This window comes from Balaenoptera acutorostrata, chromosome 2 (assembly GCF_949987535.1).
Source record: "Balaenoptera acutorostrata chromosome 2, mBalAcu1.1, whole genome shotgun sequence".
Taxonomy (NCBI): Eukaryota; Metazoa; Chordata; class Mammalia; order Artiodactyla; family Balaenopteridae; genus Balaenoptera; species Balaenoptera acutorostrata.
This window is the reverse complement of record NC_080065.1, coordinates 31,075,598-31,094,529: the sequence shown is the minus strand read 5'-3', so window position 1 is coordinate 31,094,529 and position 18,932 is coordinate 31,075,598. Positions and strand designations below refer to the sequence as shown.

Below are 18,932 nucleotides of genomic sequence, written 5' to 3'. Positions count from 1 at the left end.
ACTTGTAAATGTCAGTCAATGAATGAAAATTACATATTTGGACTGTTAGAAAAATGATATAGTCAATTGCTTTTGGAGAAAAAAGTGCTTTTCCTTCTTTGTGTCTCCAAAATACCCTGATGGCTGTTGGTTGTCATGGGCAACGTCTGCTCCTTGTCTCCCATTGTTTAGCACCATTCATGCTCTAGGGGAGTGAGTCATTTGGTTTTTGGTGCAATTTTACTTTATGATCCAAGCACTCGAATACAGGAAAGCTCGAGTATATACTCATATGGGTGCAAAAAAAAAAAAAAAAAGATGGTTATGAAAGGTATAGCCAGTTGGTACTACCTATACCTGTATTTTGGACATTCTGTTTTGTTGGAACTAGTTGAGTCAGTAGTACTATAGACCCTGAATGAGCACTCTTCCAGGACTAAAATGGCATAGCTGCCTCAGTGTTGTGACAGGTGCTTAGTTTGGGATCCCCACACAAGCCAGATTCAGGGTTGAATTTGTGTCTGCTGGACTCTGATGGCTCAAGTAGCTGGATTTAGAATGAAAAGATTTGGTTCAGCTTGACTTTTCATTGATTTACAAGCATTTATCGTGTGCCCACTTTTTGCATAGCCTAGCAATAGGTATTAAAGAAATGAGAGCTATAAAAGTAGACACAGATTTCACTCACTTTGGAGTGATCGGTTTGCATCTGTACTGAGGCTGTATAAACCATGTGAGGGAATTTAGTTGAGTGCCGTCAGCTTAACTCACCATCTTCCTGGGCTGTAAGCCTCCATTCTCCATCCCAATGGTTTTCGTACAGGCTCCTGTGCTATTATTTGAGCATAATGACTTACCTGCTAACCCAAGTAACTACCACCTTGACCAACACACTGATTTCTTTCCCCCATCAAACTCTATCCTACAGAGCTGCTATTTTCTTAGTTCTGGGCATCCCGGGTGACAGCAATGTGGCATTCATGACAACAGCTCTGTGCAGAGCACTTAATCTGTGCCAAGCATTGAGCACTTTATACCCTCCCAGCCTTTCCTTAGAAGGCACCAGGGGATAAACTAACTTACAGCAGAGTTTTCTACCCACTCAGTAGACAGTGTTAAGTGTCTTAGTAAGTGACCTTTGGCAGATTTGCTAAGTAGCCAATGACAGAAGAAGAATCATAGATTTAAACATTTGGAATAAGCATAGAATCTCCATCAAACCTTGTAGTTTTCAAACTCTGTTCCAGGGCTTCCAAAAATGTTTGATTCTATTATAATTTCATTTTCCAAAAGAAATAATTTAAACTATTTTTAAAAGTGCACTAAAGAACAATGCTTACACTCAAAAAACAGTATATATTGAGTTTTAACATATCAAAAAACACCAATACATTAACTTACACAAATTAATTTGGTTTTCTACAGACCTTAGAATAAAAGTCTCCCATCAACACAATTTAATTGAGAAATATCCTGAGATTACAGGTCAAGTTGTTCTAAACTGTTATCATTTACAGCTGTTTGTGTGAGTCAAGATTTTTCAATGCTGTACAAACAAAAAAACCCACAGAAAAAAATTAGGTGCTGCAACCATATGTCTGTAACTGCCATCTGTAAACTTGATTTCAAAATTTTCTGTTCATCTTAATAGTCTCTTTGGATCCCACTGAACTATTTTTAAGCATTATATACTTGAACTTATAAAATTTCTGCTTAATAAAATCCTGATTTTTATCTGCTTCATTAGCAAGATCTTGATAAAAGAAAAATAATTCTTCTTCCTAAAGGGTTTGAAAACTACTAATTTAAATCAACTTACTTTCCAATATAGGCATTTCCTTTACCAACACTCCTGGCAAAAAAAAAAAAAAAAAAAAGGCATCTAAACTCCACTTGATCATATTCATGGAAGCACCAGTGTGAAGAGCTGAGGCTATACATTTTCTCACTAACCACCATCCCCATCCTTCAGAGATGAAGAAACGTAGTCTCAGAGAGGACAGTGACTTATTCAGGGTTATAGTGTCTTATATAATGGAGCTGGAATTGAAGAATACAGTCTGTTTGATTAAGAAGCTGAGATACTTATACTAACTTACATTCCTAGGGACTTGATTAGCCTATGTGAATAGAAATATGTTTACATCCTGCATCATCTATCAGGAAATGGCCAGAACCTGATCTTGGTGCCATCACTTTCTTGGAATCTCTCTTCCTTTTTGGATGTTTTTCTCAGAACCCCCAAATAAGTCCTCATTAAGGCTAATTTTTTAGTTGTTGCTTCTGAATATTTCAGCCCTATCAGTGCTTGCTGCCAGTGAGGTTTCCAGCATATGTGGAAGGTCTGACATGAGGTCAGACAACAGTCTGCTCCTCCTGGAGGGATAGGATCCTTCAGGGACATCTGTAAGGAATTGTTGCAATTGCGTTCCCTAGGAAACAAACTCTAAGACAGACACTAGCGTGTGGGAAGTTCAACAGGTGCGGAAGGAGAGGGAAGGAAGAGGGGTTGGGCGAGGGGAGAAGCTGGGGTGCAGAGCACAGTCTCAGCAGAGGGCTTCTCCACCCCTCGGGAAGCTCTACAGCTCAAAGGACCTTCAGAGTTGCTGCAGTTGAGGTGGGGCAACCAGTCCTTGAAGCCCCACGTGGCCCAGACATTGGGTGTGGTCTGCCCCAGGAAGGAGTGAGTGTCCTTGGGCAAGGAAGCTCTCTTAGGCCAAGGTGACAACTGAGGGCCAGTGCTGGCAGCACTCCCAGGAACTGGACACCTGGGAGGACCTGGGCGCCGTGCACAGAGTTGATTACAAGAGTACTTGGTGTTTAGAAAGAAACAGCCTTTAAAGAGAATGTCATTGCGGGGAGCAACCTGGGAGATCTTCTAGCCAGAAGCCTCTCATTTCACAGACTAGGAATCTGTGGCTTCAGGAGGGAAAATGATGGAATAATGAGGATGATGTTTGCAGACACCCCAAAGCCATTCACAACCCCTTCACCATCCTCTACAAGATAAGAGGGAAAGCTAGAAGACTTGCTAAACTGTATTCCTGGGAGCCCCAGTTCCAACCAAAGAGATAAAGATGGCAGCTTCACTGGGTCAGGCTTCTGGGAAGGATTTTAATTGGTACTGACCAAGCTGACCTCGGCCCCCTGCCTTTCTGCCTTTCACTCTGCCCTCGTGCTGCTTGGGGTACAGCAGTCCTATCGCAACCATGCTGAGATGCCTGAGAGGAAGACAGAAAGAGTATAGCCCCTGGATTTCATGTTATGTGGGAAAAATAAATTCCTGTCCGTTTAAAACAAGGAAGCAACATTTTTTTTTCTTTTTCTTTTTTTTTTTGCTACTTGCAGCGAAACTCATTACTAACTGATAATGAGAACAGATTATATTAAACTTATATCAGTATTTGTTCTGTGTAGGTACTTACACTCAACACTTCGTATGCATTTCCCTAATTTTATCTCCACAAGAAAATCCTACATGGAAATTTAAGGTTTTGATCTAATTCTTATGGATATGCTAATAGATTTAGAGAATAAGTAACTTCTTAAACTCAGACTGTACAATAAAGCCAAGAGTTAGCCCTGGCCTGACTCTGCAGACTAAATATTAAACATAGAAACAGAGACTGGGATAGGCCCATTACCCTAAGAACAATGCATTGAGTTTTGAATTTTACCTAAGGTGATGTTCATGTTTTTTTTAAAAAATAGATGATTTTCATCTCACACCGGTCAGGATGGCCATCATCAAAAAATCTATAAACAGTAAATGCTGGAGAGGGTATGGAGAAAAGGGAAACCTCCTGCACTGTTGGTGGGAATGTAAATTGATACAGCCACTATGGAGAACAGTATGGAGGTTCCTTAAAAAACTAAAAATACAACTACCATATGACCCAGCAATCCCACTACTGGGCATATACCCAGAGAAAACCATAATTAAAAAAAGAGTCATGTATCACAATGTTCACTGAAGCACTATTTACAATAGGCAGGACATGGAAGCAACCTAAGTGTCCATCGACAGATGAATGGATAAAGAAGATGTGGCACATATATACAATGGAATATTACTCAGCCATAAAAAGAAATGAAATTGAGTTATTTGTAGTGAGGTGGATGGACCTAGAGTGTGTCATACAGAGTGAAGTAAGTCAGAAAAACAAATACCATATGCTAACACATATATATGGAATCTAAGAAGAAAAAAAAAAAAAAAAGGTCATGAAGTACCTAGGGGCAGGACGGGAATAAAGACACAGACCTACTAGAGCATGGACTTGAGGATATGGGGAGGGGGAAGGGTAAGCTGTGACAAAGTGAGAGAGTGGCATGGACATATATACACTACCAAATGTAAAATAGATAGCTAGCGGGAAGCAGCCGCATAGCACAGGGAGATCAGCTCGGTGCTTTGTGACCACCTAGAGGGGTAGGGGAGGGAGACACAAGAGGGAAGAGATATGGGGATATATGTATATGTATAACTGATTCATTTTGTTATAAAGCAGAAACTAACACACCATTGTAAAGCAATTATACTCCAATAAAGACGTTAAAAAAAAAATAGATGATTTTATGGCCAAGGAACTCTGGTAGGAGGAGAAGAGCCCCAAAAACTGTTTGTATTATGACAAATGCTAGGTTTATTAAACTTATGTATCTTGCCTTTGGAAATCAATTTTTTAAACATTTAAGCATTCTGACAAAATTATTACGTTTAGTAAACAATTTATAATAAGTTGCAATTCCAAATTTAGTGTCACAGTTCCTAACCATTTTAACTAAAAGACAGAACATAAACGTACAGTAAATAGCAAACATTGCTACATTTAGCCTAGTCTAAAACGTCAATGAAGTGGGTTTAATTCATTTTTAACAATTAATTCTATTCCTGTTTTCATACCTTTCTATAGTTATGGTAGAATATATTAATTTTAATGCCTTCTTATGTTTGATGTGTATTTTGATATATTTGGAGATTGCAATATTACCTTATCAGAAAGTAAAAAAAATACTATTTTAGACCAGCCAAAGTTACAGAGTTTTGGTAATTATTTGACTGATTTTTGGTTGGGTTTTTGGTCAGGACTTCTTGTTTGGTTTTGTTTTTGTTTGTTTGTTTTCCCTCAAGCTGATCTGAGCCTGGTCATTAAACTGGGCTTCTTTTTTAAGTTAAATGTTACTTGTTAAAGCAAGAAAACATTTTTAAGTTATGCCTTTTGCTTAAGGTTTAGTATTTCTTAAAATCTGGCAAGGAACCGCACACATGCACATCACAAATCTCTTCTGCTCCTGCACGTGCTCCATTGTCCAATCAGACTTCACTTACAAGGCACAAGTTCAGACGTAAAATTATTAAGAGTTTTAAGACAGTGACAACAGAGCATTCAACCAAATGTGAGGCCCTGGGTGACCGCACGGGACTCACATCCAAGGAGCCCTGCATGTAAATGGATTTTAGAAACTGGATTTTTTTAAATGGTGAAACTCAAATTGCAATCTGCTCACAGAACATGAAGTGCACCCAAATTTTTCCTTGACCTAAGAAATAATTTTTATCCTTCTTAGCAAGTTTTAGCTTTCGCTTCTAACGATCACTTCGTAGGATCATTATCCAAAAATGTTGGGCCACCCTATTTTAGCAGAATTGAAAATTCAGCCTTTGATTCAGTGAGTTCATTCAGTTCCCTAAGCTTCCTTTGAGAGAATTAATCAGACAGTGTGAGGGGAGAGTTCACCAGTCCATTAGTTTTAGAGTTTTCACTCAGCTGAAAAAATGGATTGAAAAACTAGAAGAAAAAACAAAATCACACGAGCCCGACGAAAGGATGTGTCTAGGCAGGTGAGTGTACCTGAGATGGTGAAACACTCAACTCTGTGGATATTATGGAACCGATGAGGTTGGTGTCTGGGAGAGAGACTCTCTGATAGTCGGGTTGACCTTTGAGAACTAAGACCATCCGTTGCTCCTCCTGCCTCTTGGGGCAGCGCCCTGTGTCACAGGCCCACCTAATGACATACCCAGAGCACCAGGAAAGACAGAGAGGCCAGAGGAAAGGGCAGGGAAGCAGGACTTCAGAGTCCACCTTGTAAACTGCTTCAGTAGCCCTGAACCTTCAATTCACAATGGCCGCTTTCGAGCACAGGGTTCCTTCTGGCCTTGGGCACGCCTATGGGTCATAGGTGTACAGGCGCTGCGGGTCACAGCAGCAGGTCTGTGTGCTGCTGTTGTTTTTAGCACAGATTATTTACTAGGTATTCCTAAGACTCCATAGACCACTGTACTTATATTCCCTAGAAATCTGTTTCTTCCTTACTTCAGTTAGCCTGTCTAATCTTGAAGGATGTACAAATCCAGTATCACAGAAGCAAGATAAAGGGAAGTCTCCAAATGAGGGCCTCTCCTCATAGAGATGTGTCATGATTATGACAGGGGAAAGGAGACCTTTCCAGTTTTCTTGTTTGAGGGCCAAGGCATTATTTATAAAATGAATATATGCTTCTTATAAAAATGCAAATGTATACAATAGAATGAAATAAAAATAAATTCTTCTTAGCCCACCACACTTATTCCTCAGAGGCGAGCGTTGTTAACAGCAGGTTTCCATTTGCACACAAATGGACTCATACTTTGCCAGTTCTGCAACTTTTTGACTCCTGGAGCAGAACACCATGGCATTACGGCTCACCTCATTCCTCTTAGTGACTGCATAGCCTTCCATTATGTAAATGCAACTTAATTCATTTGTCCGTTTCTTCCTGGATAAAAAGTTAATTGCTGCAATGAACATCCTTGACCTCTGTCACTAAGGTCAAGGTTCATTTTTATGAATGAGTTGATAATCTCTTAGGATCGAGTTGATCTCTTTGCCACTTGGTCCAAAGGTTTCTCCCTAACAGTATCGATCACTGCCATGTCAGTTAATTAGTAAACATGGGTTAAGAGCCTTTGCTGAGTGTAATGATCTGCTAGTATTCATTAGGAAAGGTTAATGGTAATAACTACCACATTAAAACAACCAGATACCTTATTAGAGGTTTCAGTGTGCTATCCCCTGACAATCCCCTCTGTGCAGAGACCAAGAAGGCCTTGGGCAAGATGTAAGAGTCAGGGCTGGGATCTGAACCCCTGTGCATCTAACTCCAGCGCTCATGTGAAGGAGAGCCGCCTCCTGCTTTTCAGTCTTCGCCAGTGTGTGTCTGGCTCCTCCTTCTCACACTGTGGGCGCCAGTAGCAGCTGATCAATGCGCAGATGACTGGGGTGCCCTTGAGGACATTGCAGTTTGCTTGAGGAGCTTGTAAAATCCATAGTCTTGGAAGCATAGAGCCGGGAGGACCTCAGTAGGCATTGTACCAGCTTTGAACCAGGTTCATAGTCACAGAAAAGGAAAGTTGTGGAACCACCTACTGACCTAGCAGGATACAGAATTCTTTATGCTAAACTGACAAGACAGCGATTATTTAGAAAATGGTAAAACAAAGCATGAAATCAGTGCAGAATTGATTAGAAATGGCACAATGGAATAATCTGAAGGAGAAGAGGATATTTCAGGAAAGACTGGTGTATGTGTGGGAAAGAGAATTGAGCCAGCTTTTGACTGCTCTGAAAGAAGATTGGAATGATAGAAGCACAGCTTATGGGGTAACTGCAAGGACCTTTAGAATTTACCAGGTCATGATAAGGAGGTGAAATCAGCAACCATAACAACTGTCATTTGTCAAGCACTTACTGTATACCAGGTACCACGCTGAGTGCTTGACATACAGTCTCTGTCTTAATCCTCACTATTAATTACCCTGCAAGGTAGGTATTATTATCCCCATTTTTCAGACGAGGAAACTGAGTCACAGAAAGGTTAAGGAACTTTCTCAAGGTAATATTAGACTTTCATGAGCTAGAATCTGCTACATCTGCTCTCTATAGAAGTAATGGCTTTTACATCTGCTCTTTGTAGAAGTAATGGCTCCAGAGGCTAGTGATTCTCACCGTATTTAAGACCCATGAAAGATTATTAAAATGGAGTCCAGTGGGTATTCTACCAAGTTTGCTTCTCAGATATGATCCATGAATAAATGCATTGCCTAATAACACGAAGAGTGGTTACTTTAAATATCTCATCAAAGCATTTGTTTTTTGTTAAAAATAATTCTGCACCTGTAGGTTAGGGGTTAATAGCGTGAGCTCTAAGGTAAACCATCAGCTTCTACTGTACCACTCATACTGTGAGATCTTGGAAAATTGAATCTCTCTGCGCCTAAATTTTCTCTTCTAAATGGGGATAATAAAAGAACTAACATCATAAGGTGGTTGTGATAGTTAAAATGAAATCAGATAACCACTGCAAAGCACAAGAAGATCTGGGAAATAATGTTCAAGTAATACATTGGCTGTTATTTTAACAAAGCAACATTCCCTTAGCTCACTAAATAAACAAGACCAGCAAAAGCCTCTGGGTAGTTTCATCCTTCAGGGAGGGAGTCAAACAGCACAAGCCCAGAGGGAGTAAAACTAAGGCAGACATTGGAACTTCACCATTCTGGAATTCAGTGCAATGCTTGCCTTTGGATGGGGGTTCACTTGCTGTGAGGACCCGTTTTTACAACCCTGAGAGTGAGCGCCTTCTTAGAATTCACACCCTCAGGCACCTCTAGTCCCAGCCCTCCCCAACAGGCTGGAACAGGTAATTCCTTTAGAAAAGCTCCAGAATAATTCAGGGCTGCTTCGTCTCTGTGCTTCATGTGTCCAAATAGAAAATCTCAAATCTAAATTCTAAAGCTCAAATCGAAGCTTTTGAAAAAGTGTTTCCCCTGCCTCCATCCTTCTACTTGATGTTTCCTGAAATGATTCCCTGGACTCAGCACACCTGGATGGATGCTCTCATCGCTCCGGGAGCAGAATTGCTCCCACGTGGTTTCCTCTTAGCGCTTCTGTTCCCGTTCAGGCAGCCACAGAGCTAATCATGCTGCCAGGAATGACGATTTACAGCAATACTGAATTACGCCTTGTCTCCGGAGTCTGCTGGCCCTTTTCCGGTGGCACTTTGTGATCTCTCCAACTCATTTTAACTTTATTCATTTTCTCAGACAACGTATCCACTGCAGTTTATATAAAATCAGTTGGTATTCTTTATTTGCTTTTACCTTTCTCCTTTAAGTTTTAAACAGATGCTTTAGAAATTGTCTCAAGTTCCTCCAGAGTTTCAGTGTTTGAGTTTCACTCTAAGTTATATTTGTGTAAGTTGTACACTTTTCTTTCTTTACCACATGGATCATTGCATCCTTGAGCAGCCCTGCACGCTGGCCTTGCATCTGGGGCCCATCCACGCTGAGGTGGGTCCAAGGCAAACGGCCTTACGGGTGGTCTCATTGGGCCCTCAGCTGGTCACACCACCAAGAAACTAACAGCCCTTCCCCCAGTAAACAGACTCGGAAGATATCCCAAAAGGATCTTTCTGAAGAGGATATTCTCAAAATTTTCACTTAAAGAGAACAAGACGTAATATTCAAAGAAAATTAACTATTTGAATTCTTATCATATACAGATACTACCTATTAAAATTTTTAGGACAATTTATGTTTTAAAAGTTACCTCTTTTTCTGGTTATTCGAAGCACCTACGTATAGATACACATTTTATTAAGTAAATCTTTAGAACGATTCTGTGCAGGAGATCACTCACAAGGGAACAGAAAATTGAACCTTAGAATGGATTCAGTGCAGGACCCAGCATGATGGGATGGACCACTATGATAAGCAAGGTGGCTTCTGCTTTAGCAAAACAGCAGATCTTTTGTTTCTATGTGGTTGTAAACCTATGTCCAAGGACTTCTTGGACTTGAGGAGGACAAGGGAGAATATTTGTTGGGGTTGGTTTATGATAGTGGCAGTGGTGTTAGTAATGAGCTGGCCCCACGGGAGCATCTCCCCTGGTGGTCTGCTTACTTTGCTGCAAAATAACAGGCAAACACGATGCTTGTCTGGAGTCCTGCATCACTGGTTGCTATGACTTATTTTCTAGGTTAACCCCAGATGCTCACTGCCTTATTTTTATAAGCACAGTTCAACATTGGATTGAAAGGTCTCATCATTTGTAACAAAAGGCATAGCATTTTAAAGCAATCTTCCCAGTTTAATTTGTTGTAAAACGCTTTAAAAGAAAGAAGCCTGCATTACAGCATGTGTCACAGAAAGGTAAAAGATGGGAATCTCCAGATGAATGACACTTGGGGATTCATACGTACAAAATCCTGGGGGAAGGGTGCTGAGCTAGAAAGCTAACTTGCAAGGATTTGTCTCTTTTTCACTTCAGCACGTCCTTGTGAGCTCTACTGCCGACCCATAGATGGCCAGTTTTCCGAGAAAATGCTGGATGCTGTCACTGATGGTACCCCTTGCTTTGAAGGCGGCAACAGCAGAAATGTCTGTATTAATGGCATATGTAAGGTATTGGGTATGTTTCCTTAATCTACAACTTTATAAAACCATGATTTTTATTAATTCGGGAAGTCAGATGTTCTAATCTTTTGCTTTCGTGGTATTTGCATGTGGTCTGGTACTTTTATATGGTCTGTGAGACAAGACTTTGCAGTGTTCATCAAAATCACAGTTAGGAACTGAATGTCCTCCTGCTGTCGTCTTCATTTCTTGATCTGTTGATGTGCTCTGTGGTATTATTTTAGGCATGAAGCTGGGTCAAGTTGAAGAAGAACCAAATTAACGGAGGAATTACTAGGAAAAGGCAACTCGGATTATTTCAGTGGTATTGAATTGTTTGTTGGTTACTTGCCAGCAGAGTTAGTTAAATTTGAGGAAAAACTGAAATTAATAATTGTATAGTGTTTTTCACAGAGCATTTTGACATTTCATTCTCCATTGATCGCCAACATGAGCTCCTTAGGAAGAGAGATGGCATGACAGGTAGTTATAAACCAGGTCTTCTGATTTCGATTTAACTTTTTCACATTGACTCCATTAAAAAATTCTGCCTTTATATAAAGTACTTAGATCTGATTTTTTAATGCTTTTATGTGTACAAACATTGAAGAATTTATCCCCATTGCTCACAGTCTGTTTTGCAAGGAACTGACGAACAAGTTTTGTGATCCAACACTCAGGCACAAATCTCAGTTTAAAGAGAAGGTGTTTTTAATCAGTGAAAAAAGAAACTATATAAAAATACTCAATTAACTATTAGTAAAGCATAATGGCTTAGTGCTCAGGCTCTAGAATATGAACCCAATACCACCAGTTCCTAGCTGTATAACTCTATACATCTTTCTAAGACTCAGTTTTCTTTCATAAAATTGGGATATTAACATATCTTAGATTAAATAAGGTCATATAGGTTAAGCCCTTAACAGAGCCCCTGGCACACAATAAACTCTTAATATATTTTATTTGTTTTTGCAAATAATTATCACAATTTTTTCCACTGGACCAAATTGTTGCCATGAAAAGCTCCTGCCCATAAATTGTTAGCACCCTGGGAAGGTGAATTTATCACCTTGCAGTTACTGATGGACTTATTCCAGTAGCGACGGAGGCACAGGAGGCAACATGAGGATTCCCAGGACTGAGTGAGCTAACAAAAAACCATAATCAGACTCTAAATTGGAAAGAGCTCAGGCAGAATTCTCTTCCTGACACACTACCACTGTAGCTACAAAGAGCCAAAAATAATTAATATATTTTAGGTTAGACCTGTTCCCTAGAGCAGGAAAAAGTTTATTTAGCTAATTTAGGCCCACACAGCCCCATTGCCATTTAATACAGTGGTTCTCAGGCCTGGCTGCCTATTAGAATCAGCTGGAGAACTTTTACAACCTACTGATGCCTGGCTCTATCTCCACCCTATTAATTCAGAATAGCTGTGATTTGGGCCCTGGGCATTGGTATTTTTAAAACTCCTCAGGTGACTGCCATATGCTGCTAGGGCTGAGAACTTTAGTCATCAAAAAATGAATGTGATGCTAAAATTATCTTTTAGACCTAGATACCTTTGCATGCATAGAGACAGTATCTTTAGCTTGTGATGGAAAAAACAGATATTTTGAACAAAACATAAAGGGTCTTGGGTGTCTCTCTTGAAACCAGTTAAATCAGCTTAATAGAATAAGCCAAATTTTCTCAGCTTGCCTTTTTCTTTCTGGAAACCAGTTAAGGCCTTTTAGAAGCTTTAATTACTTTCTGTCTACACCACCCTGAGTTAAGTTTTTAAGCAGAAAAAAATATGTCAAATCAAGTTTACCTTAATAGCCTAAATACAGTTTATCTTTTAAAGATCCAGATTGTAGTTATTTTCAGCTTTTGTTAGTCTTCTTATTCATTTAGCACAGTTTTTTCAAAGGGAATTGAACATGTATTGAAATAAAAAGTAACACCATCAGAAAAAAATATATATGTGTCTAATTCATCTTCTTTGTGGATATGAAAATATTTGCTTATATTCATATAAATACTTGTATTTGCTTATACTCATATACTTAGCTGTCTATTTGGAAATTATGATATTTGCCAACATTTTGGCATCTTAGATTTGCAGATTTTGTTGTCGAGGAAATTATCGAATGTTGATCAGAATTGAATTTGTTTTAGGAAGTATCTGTCTGTGCCCCTCCCCCAATTTTTTAACTTGTACTGAACTCCTAAGCTGCTTTTTTTCTATTTATTGAATTTTTTTCTACTATTTCATTTACTTACTGTATCTACACAAGGCTAAGATTTTTAAGTAAAGTGGTATTTACAGTTAAATTATTTTCTCCTTTCCTTTTTTAATCATAAGTACAACATGCAGTAAGCTTTTAAATATATGAGCAGATATTCCCACCCCTCTTCCAACTGTCCCAGCTCTGCAGTCTTACCTGCTGTCTTAAGACAGGCTGCTAACCATCCAACTTGCTCACCCCTTTCTCTTGGTAACCAGTGCTTTGACTTTCAGTTCCTTCACTCGTCCCTTCTCTCCCAGTCAGCAAAGCTTTGGCTTCATTTCTTCCCCAAACAGCCTAGATGCCCTGAACTAGCACATCAGCCATCCCCTAGATTTCTCCTCTTAGCCTTCCATCACCCTCTTTCCCCAGGACCCTGATTCTGACCAACCCAACCACAATGATTTTTTGTTCTTACAATCAGTCTACTATACACTTCTTAAAATAATAATTCAGCTTTGTGAATTTGTGCCCTTACAAAGTCAATGTCTTCAACCCCAGCCGAGTCCTTAACCTTACTTGACAATCTTCCTGCCTGCCCTAAGTTAGCTCCCCTTCTCATTGCTCTCAGAAACTGTCCTGAACCTTCTTTGTTCTCTCTCAAGGCCATTTTGGCCATCTCAGTGATTGACTGAACACCCCAAAATCAATTTCTCTGGGCCAGATGTCTTTCTAGAAGGCCAGGTCCTATCTCTTGGCCCTTAAACTTACGGTGAGGAAAGCATTATTGCTGCTGTCCCATTTATTAAAGGACAATATCATTTACCTGTTCTTCTCAGTTAAGCATAACTGGCATTATCTTCACACTAAAGTTTCATTAGCTGGGAATGAATCTCCTCTTGGAACCAGGCATTTTTCCAGTCTCTACCTCTGCCAAGGGACTGTAGAAAGAAATGATGACATTCTAAGTGGATCAGGTCAAGGCGCCAGTTGGTATTTCAGTCCTCAGTTACTTGAGAATTTACTAAGTAAAACAGTAAAACTCATAAGGAAGAAATGAGAATTGGTAAGAATATGTATTACTTATTCACTCACGTAGGGCTGAAAGCCTAGTGGAAGACTGGGACCTGACTTCTCTAAATAATACTCAAGATAGGATGCTCTTCAGTTCAAATGACGGGTCAAGAATTGATGATACACTTCTACACGGGAAAGGAAATAGTCATCGGAATAAAGAGGCAACCTACAGAATGGGGGACAATATTTGCAAACCATATATACAATAAGGGGTTAATATCTAAAATGTATGAGAAACTCCTACAGCTCAACAGCAGAAATACAAATAACCTGATTTAAAAAATGAGCCAAGGACTTGAATAGACGTTTCTCCAAAGAAGATATACAGATGGCCAACAGGTATATGAAAAGGTGCTCAATATCATTAAACAAAGAGAAATACAAGTGAAACTCATGAGATATCACCTTATACCTGTTAGGATGGCTATTACCAAAACACAAAAGATAACAAGTATTGGTGTGGATGCGGAGAAATTGAAAACCTGTGCACTGTTGGTGGGAATGTACAATGGTGCAGCCACTATGGAAAATAGTATGGAGATTCCTCAAAAAATTAAAAATATTTATTTTAATTAAATTAAAATATTTATTTTTTAATTAAATTAAAAATATTTAATTTTTACCATATGACCCAGCAATGCCAGTTCCGGGGTATGTATCCAAGAGAATGAAATCAGGATCTTGAAGTGACATCTGTACTCCCGTGTTCATAACAACATTATTCACTAGCCAAGATATGGATGGAAACAACCCAAATGTTCATCAACAAATGGATAAAGAAAATGTGGTATATATATACCATGGAATATTACTCAACTTTAAAAAAGAAGGAAATCTTGACATTTTGACAACGTGGGTGAGCCTGGAGAACGTTATGTTAAGTGAAACAAGTCAGTCGCAGAAGGATAAATGCTACAAGATTCCACTTATATGAGAATCTAAAATAGTCTAACTCATCGAAGCAGAGAAGAGGATGGTAGTTGTCAAGGGAACAGTGGAGAGTTGCTGTTCGACGGGTAGAAAGTATCATTTATGCAAGATGAATAAGTCCTAGAGCTCTGCCATACAACGTATTGCCTGTGGTTAACAACACTGTATTGTGCCCTTAAAATTTTGTGACGAGGGTAGGTCTCATGGTAAGTGTTCTTACCACACACACACACAAAAGGGACACAAGGAAACTTTTGGAGCTGATAGATATGTCTGTTGCCTTGATTGTGGCAATGGTTTCGCAGGTGTTTGTATGAGTCCAAACTCATCAAATTATAAAATTAAATATGTGTAGTATTCTATATATCAGCTACACCCCCAAGAAAGCTGTTTTTTAAAGAAAGAAATAATGATAGGAAATTAAAGGGATTTTCTTTTTTTAAAAAGAAATGCAGCGTGTTGGGAGGCTATCTGGCCTCCTTAGAGGCACATCGGAGGAGAGCCATACTGGATCAGAGCCCCTCTGATCCGGCTGAAGGCAGAAAGACAGTACTGCTGTGGCCCTGTTGCCAGAGCACAGGACGTGGAAGAGAGGAATGTCTGTTCATTTTCCCCTGAGAGGCTTACATTTTATGTATAGCAAGGAGGACGGACTTCTGCTGTCCTAGGCCTTCGGTTATGTACTCAGTTCGGCGTTGACTGTGCTGTGCGCAGCTGATAGAGGAACAGAAGAGTGAAGTCTCCACAAGAACCACGCGCTATGCCGTGGGCCAGCCTACCGGGGTGTGTGTGTTTCCTTCCCTGCTCCTGTCCCCCAGGGATGCGGGCAAATATTGCTGGAGGAGAAAGATGGGCTCAAGGTATTTGTTTTTCTGGCTTGCTTTCCTTTTTTCTTCACATTTTTTATCCATCCCCTCTTGGTAGAGATTTTTTTAAAACACTTCAGTATGTTGCAAAGTATGTTTCCCTGGCTGGTTCCCAATCAGTGAAGGAATGACGGTCACTGAGAATAGGATTTGTAAAGGTCAGCTTATTAGAGGATGCTCAAGCTTGACGTAAACATATCACTTGTGACGGGTTGGCATTTTGCTTATAACCAGTGAAGGCACACATCCAGATAATTTCTTTCTTTTCCATTGTGATTAGCATTGTTAAGTTTTTTTAATCTCTTAGCAGTTTGTTTTTCCCAACTGGGTCAAGTAGCACGGTCTTTGGATCTAAAGGAAGTTAGACATGGTTAACCTGAGTAATGGCGCTATTTTTTGTCTGTGGGCCTTAATTCTCTGTTTAGATGGTGGAGGGAGGGTGTATTTAAAGACCTAAATGGTTCTTCCTTTCAGCTGATTTGAGGTGGCTTTAAAATAAGAAAGGGAATTATCTTTGAGAGAGAGAAAAAACTACCTGGGCACAATTCTTCTTCCCAAACAGAAAAGAAAAATCCAATTAATATAATAAGGTTTAGGGACGTCGCTAGTAGCGCAGTAGTTAAGAATCCACCTGCCAATGCAGGGGACACGAGTTCGAGCCCTGGTCCGGAAAGATCCCACATGCTGCAGAGCAACTAAGCCCATGTGCCACAGCTACTGAGCCTGAACTCTAGAGCCCGTGAGCCACAGCTACTGAAGCCCATGCGCCTAGGGCCCGGGCTCCGCAACAAGAGAAGCCACCACAGTGAGAAGCCCGCACACTGCAAAGGAGAGTAGCCCCCGCTCGCCGCAACTAGAGAAAGCCTGCACGCAGTAACGAAGACCCAATGCAGCCAAAAATAAATAAATAAATAAATAAATAAATAAATAAATAAATAAATAAATAAATAAATAAATAAAATTTTTAAAATATATATGATATGGTGTAGTTTTTCCTCTTTCTTCTACCACTGAAATGTGGTTAAGGAATATAGGCCGTAGAAGAGAGCAAGGAGCAAAGGACTTCAGTGGAAGTTTACGTGTTTTCCATGACTTTCCATCTGAGTGTTAACGATTCTCTGGTATCTGATGCTACGAAACACCCCAAGTTTAATTACTCTCCTTTTCCAGAATGGGAATTGGATGGGAAAGGCTTGGCCATATTGGTGGGTGGAGGAGAAGGAACCAGTGCAGAGGGAAGGATGATGATTTGGGAGGACCAGTGGACAGAACACTGAGAAGTGGTCAGGTCCAGAGCACAGGAACAAGGTTAGGCCTGGCTCAGGGAAGAAATGACCAGTTCCTCCTTTGCAGCTGGAGGGAAGGAGGTCAGGATGGCTGGGATACGGCTACATGTGACAGGTGGTGGGGCTGGGGTCATAGGAGGCTCCAAAGGATCTGCTGATGGGCCTGCAGGTCCGAGATCTCATCCCTCACGGGGCTGGAATGGTCTCAGCATGAAGCCACGTTTTCCCCCAGGGCTGCCAGTTCAGACAGGAACCAGAGAGAATATCCCCAGTGAGGAATGTAAAGGGAGTGAACAACTAAGTATAGGTGGAGTCATTCCATCATCCCTGGGAATCTCATTAGAGAGGAGGGGGCATGAGGTTTGCACATCTGAAAGGGATTTGCTGCTCCCCCGACAATGATTCCAAGACATTTTCATGGTTCCGTTTTTGGAAGTGTGTTCAGTTCTGCCTCTCACTCAGGGGAAATTGCAGATGCATTCAGTGTGTACCTCTTTCCCTTCAAAGCAAGTATTTCCTTTTCCATCAGTGGGTGCTTTGGGTATTCTTCTGGCCACCACAAGGAAGAGGAAACATTTATCTTGTATCTGCCCCCTGCCACAATCTCATCCAGAGCAAAGGGGGGAGGAAAGAGGAGTCAAAAGTCCAGGGCAGGTGTGGCCTCTCCTGCCTGTGTCATTCATCCTCAACCTCTCTTCCCCGCAGATGGTTGGCTGTGACTATGAGATCGATTCCAACGCCACGGAGGATCGCTGTGGTGTGTGCCTTGGGGATGGCTCAGCCTGTCAGACCGTGAAGAAGGTGTTTCAACAGAAAGAAGGATCTGGTAATAAACAAATAAATAATTGAGGTGGCAGGGGCCTGAGAATGAAGGTCAAGATGGAGTGTTACTCTTTTTAAGCAGACTGTGACTTTCACAGAATTCAAAATGGGTATAGCCTTCACTACAAAGGGATAAAGGTTCCTTGGCAGTTTTAGGAAAGGGGTTGAATGCTAAGCAATTACAGGAAGCATCACATTGCACTAGGGATCTAAGATGGCTTAGTGGCTGTGCACAGGACCAGGTTTAAGAGTGTGACCCCTGGAGAGGATCCAGGGCTGAAGGCCAATGGACCGAGACCTGGGGGAGAGAAGAGATGAAAAGCTGGCTGAGGAGGATGCAGACATAGGAGCAGGTTATGTAACTGAGGGCAGAGAAGCCAACGGTGGGTTTAAAGGCAGAAGCGTCGGGGTGTAGCTTCAGGACCAGAGGAGAGGCAAGGCAGGGTTGCTTCAATTTGCTCTTATTCCCAGTTCCTCCCTGTAAGGGGGTCCCAGCCAGTGGTGCCTTAAGGCTCTCCAGGTGGCTTCTCCCACCTAACATGCCCTCCTTACTCACATCGCACTATTCCTTTCCCATGATTACCTTTTTTGAGGTTTCTTCCTTGTGCAGCTTTGGGCTACTGATAATCCTCAGGGCATAGAGAGCCCGTCCTCATCCCAGATCAGCTGTGACCCTGCAGACTGTCTTCAGTAAAGACAGTTCCCATGATCCCTTGGCACCAGCAGTTGCTGAAGGCGTCTTGGGAGGAGGCTAAGTTAGGCCTGGAGATGATGAAGACAACTCAGAGCATCTTAGTTTAGTCCCCCTCATCCCCTCCTCCCCAAGAAATACCCTGAGACAAGAATTCAGGTACCATGAGTTTGTTTGGAGGTCGGAGAATCCTGGGAAACACCAGTAGGGCACTGGAGGAAGTGAAACAGAGAAAGGAAGGCAGCCAGAAAGGGAGTGTCATTAAGCCAGTTATTATATAGGAGCCAGTGTAGAAGTTGTACTTCCAAAGTTTTCCTGCCCAGGAGGGAAGGCGTTGAGACAGTACACACCAGCTCCCATTAGTCATTGCTTGATGCTGCTTTGGGGAGGTGGGGGGATCTGGCTGTTAATTCTCTAAATTCCAAGGAATGCAGGTGCTGAAAATAGGGTGGCCAGGGTGCACCACCCAGCTAGAGCCAGAGGGGATGGGGCAGTATCCCACGCTGGGGCTGGGGCGATGCCTCGGGTGGAAGTCAGATATAGTGGGGCACCTCCCTTCTAGACTTGCTTAACACTCGGGATGAAGTTACTGAGTATGCCCCTGAGTATCGGGTGTGGTCATTAAATGACCTA

At 41.1% G+C, this 18,932-nt stretch overlaps 1 protein-coding gene across 4 annotated transcripts in view; it reads left to right on the top strand.

The window, feature by feature from the left end:
* The window catches only part of ADAMTS12 (ADAM metallopeptidase with thrombospondin type 1 motif 12), a 394,047-nt gene that overhangs the window by 265,723 nt on the left and 109,392 nt on the right, over positions 1–18,932 (top strand). For all 4 annotated transcript variants that reach the window (XM_057540921.1, XM_057540922.1, XM_007192239.2 and 1 more), the window contains exons 13-14: positions 10,293–10,426; positions 17,492–17,612. In XM_057540921.1, coding sequence (XP_057396904.1) covers positions 10,293–10,426; positions 17,492–17,612 — 255 coding nt within the window. The remainder of the gene's footprint in view (positions 1–10,292; positions 10,427–17,491; positions 17,613–18,932) is intronic.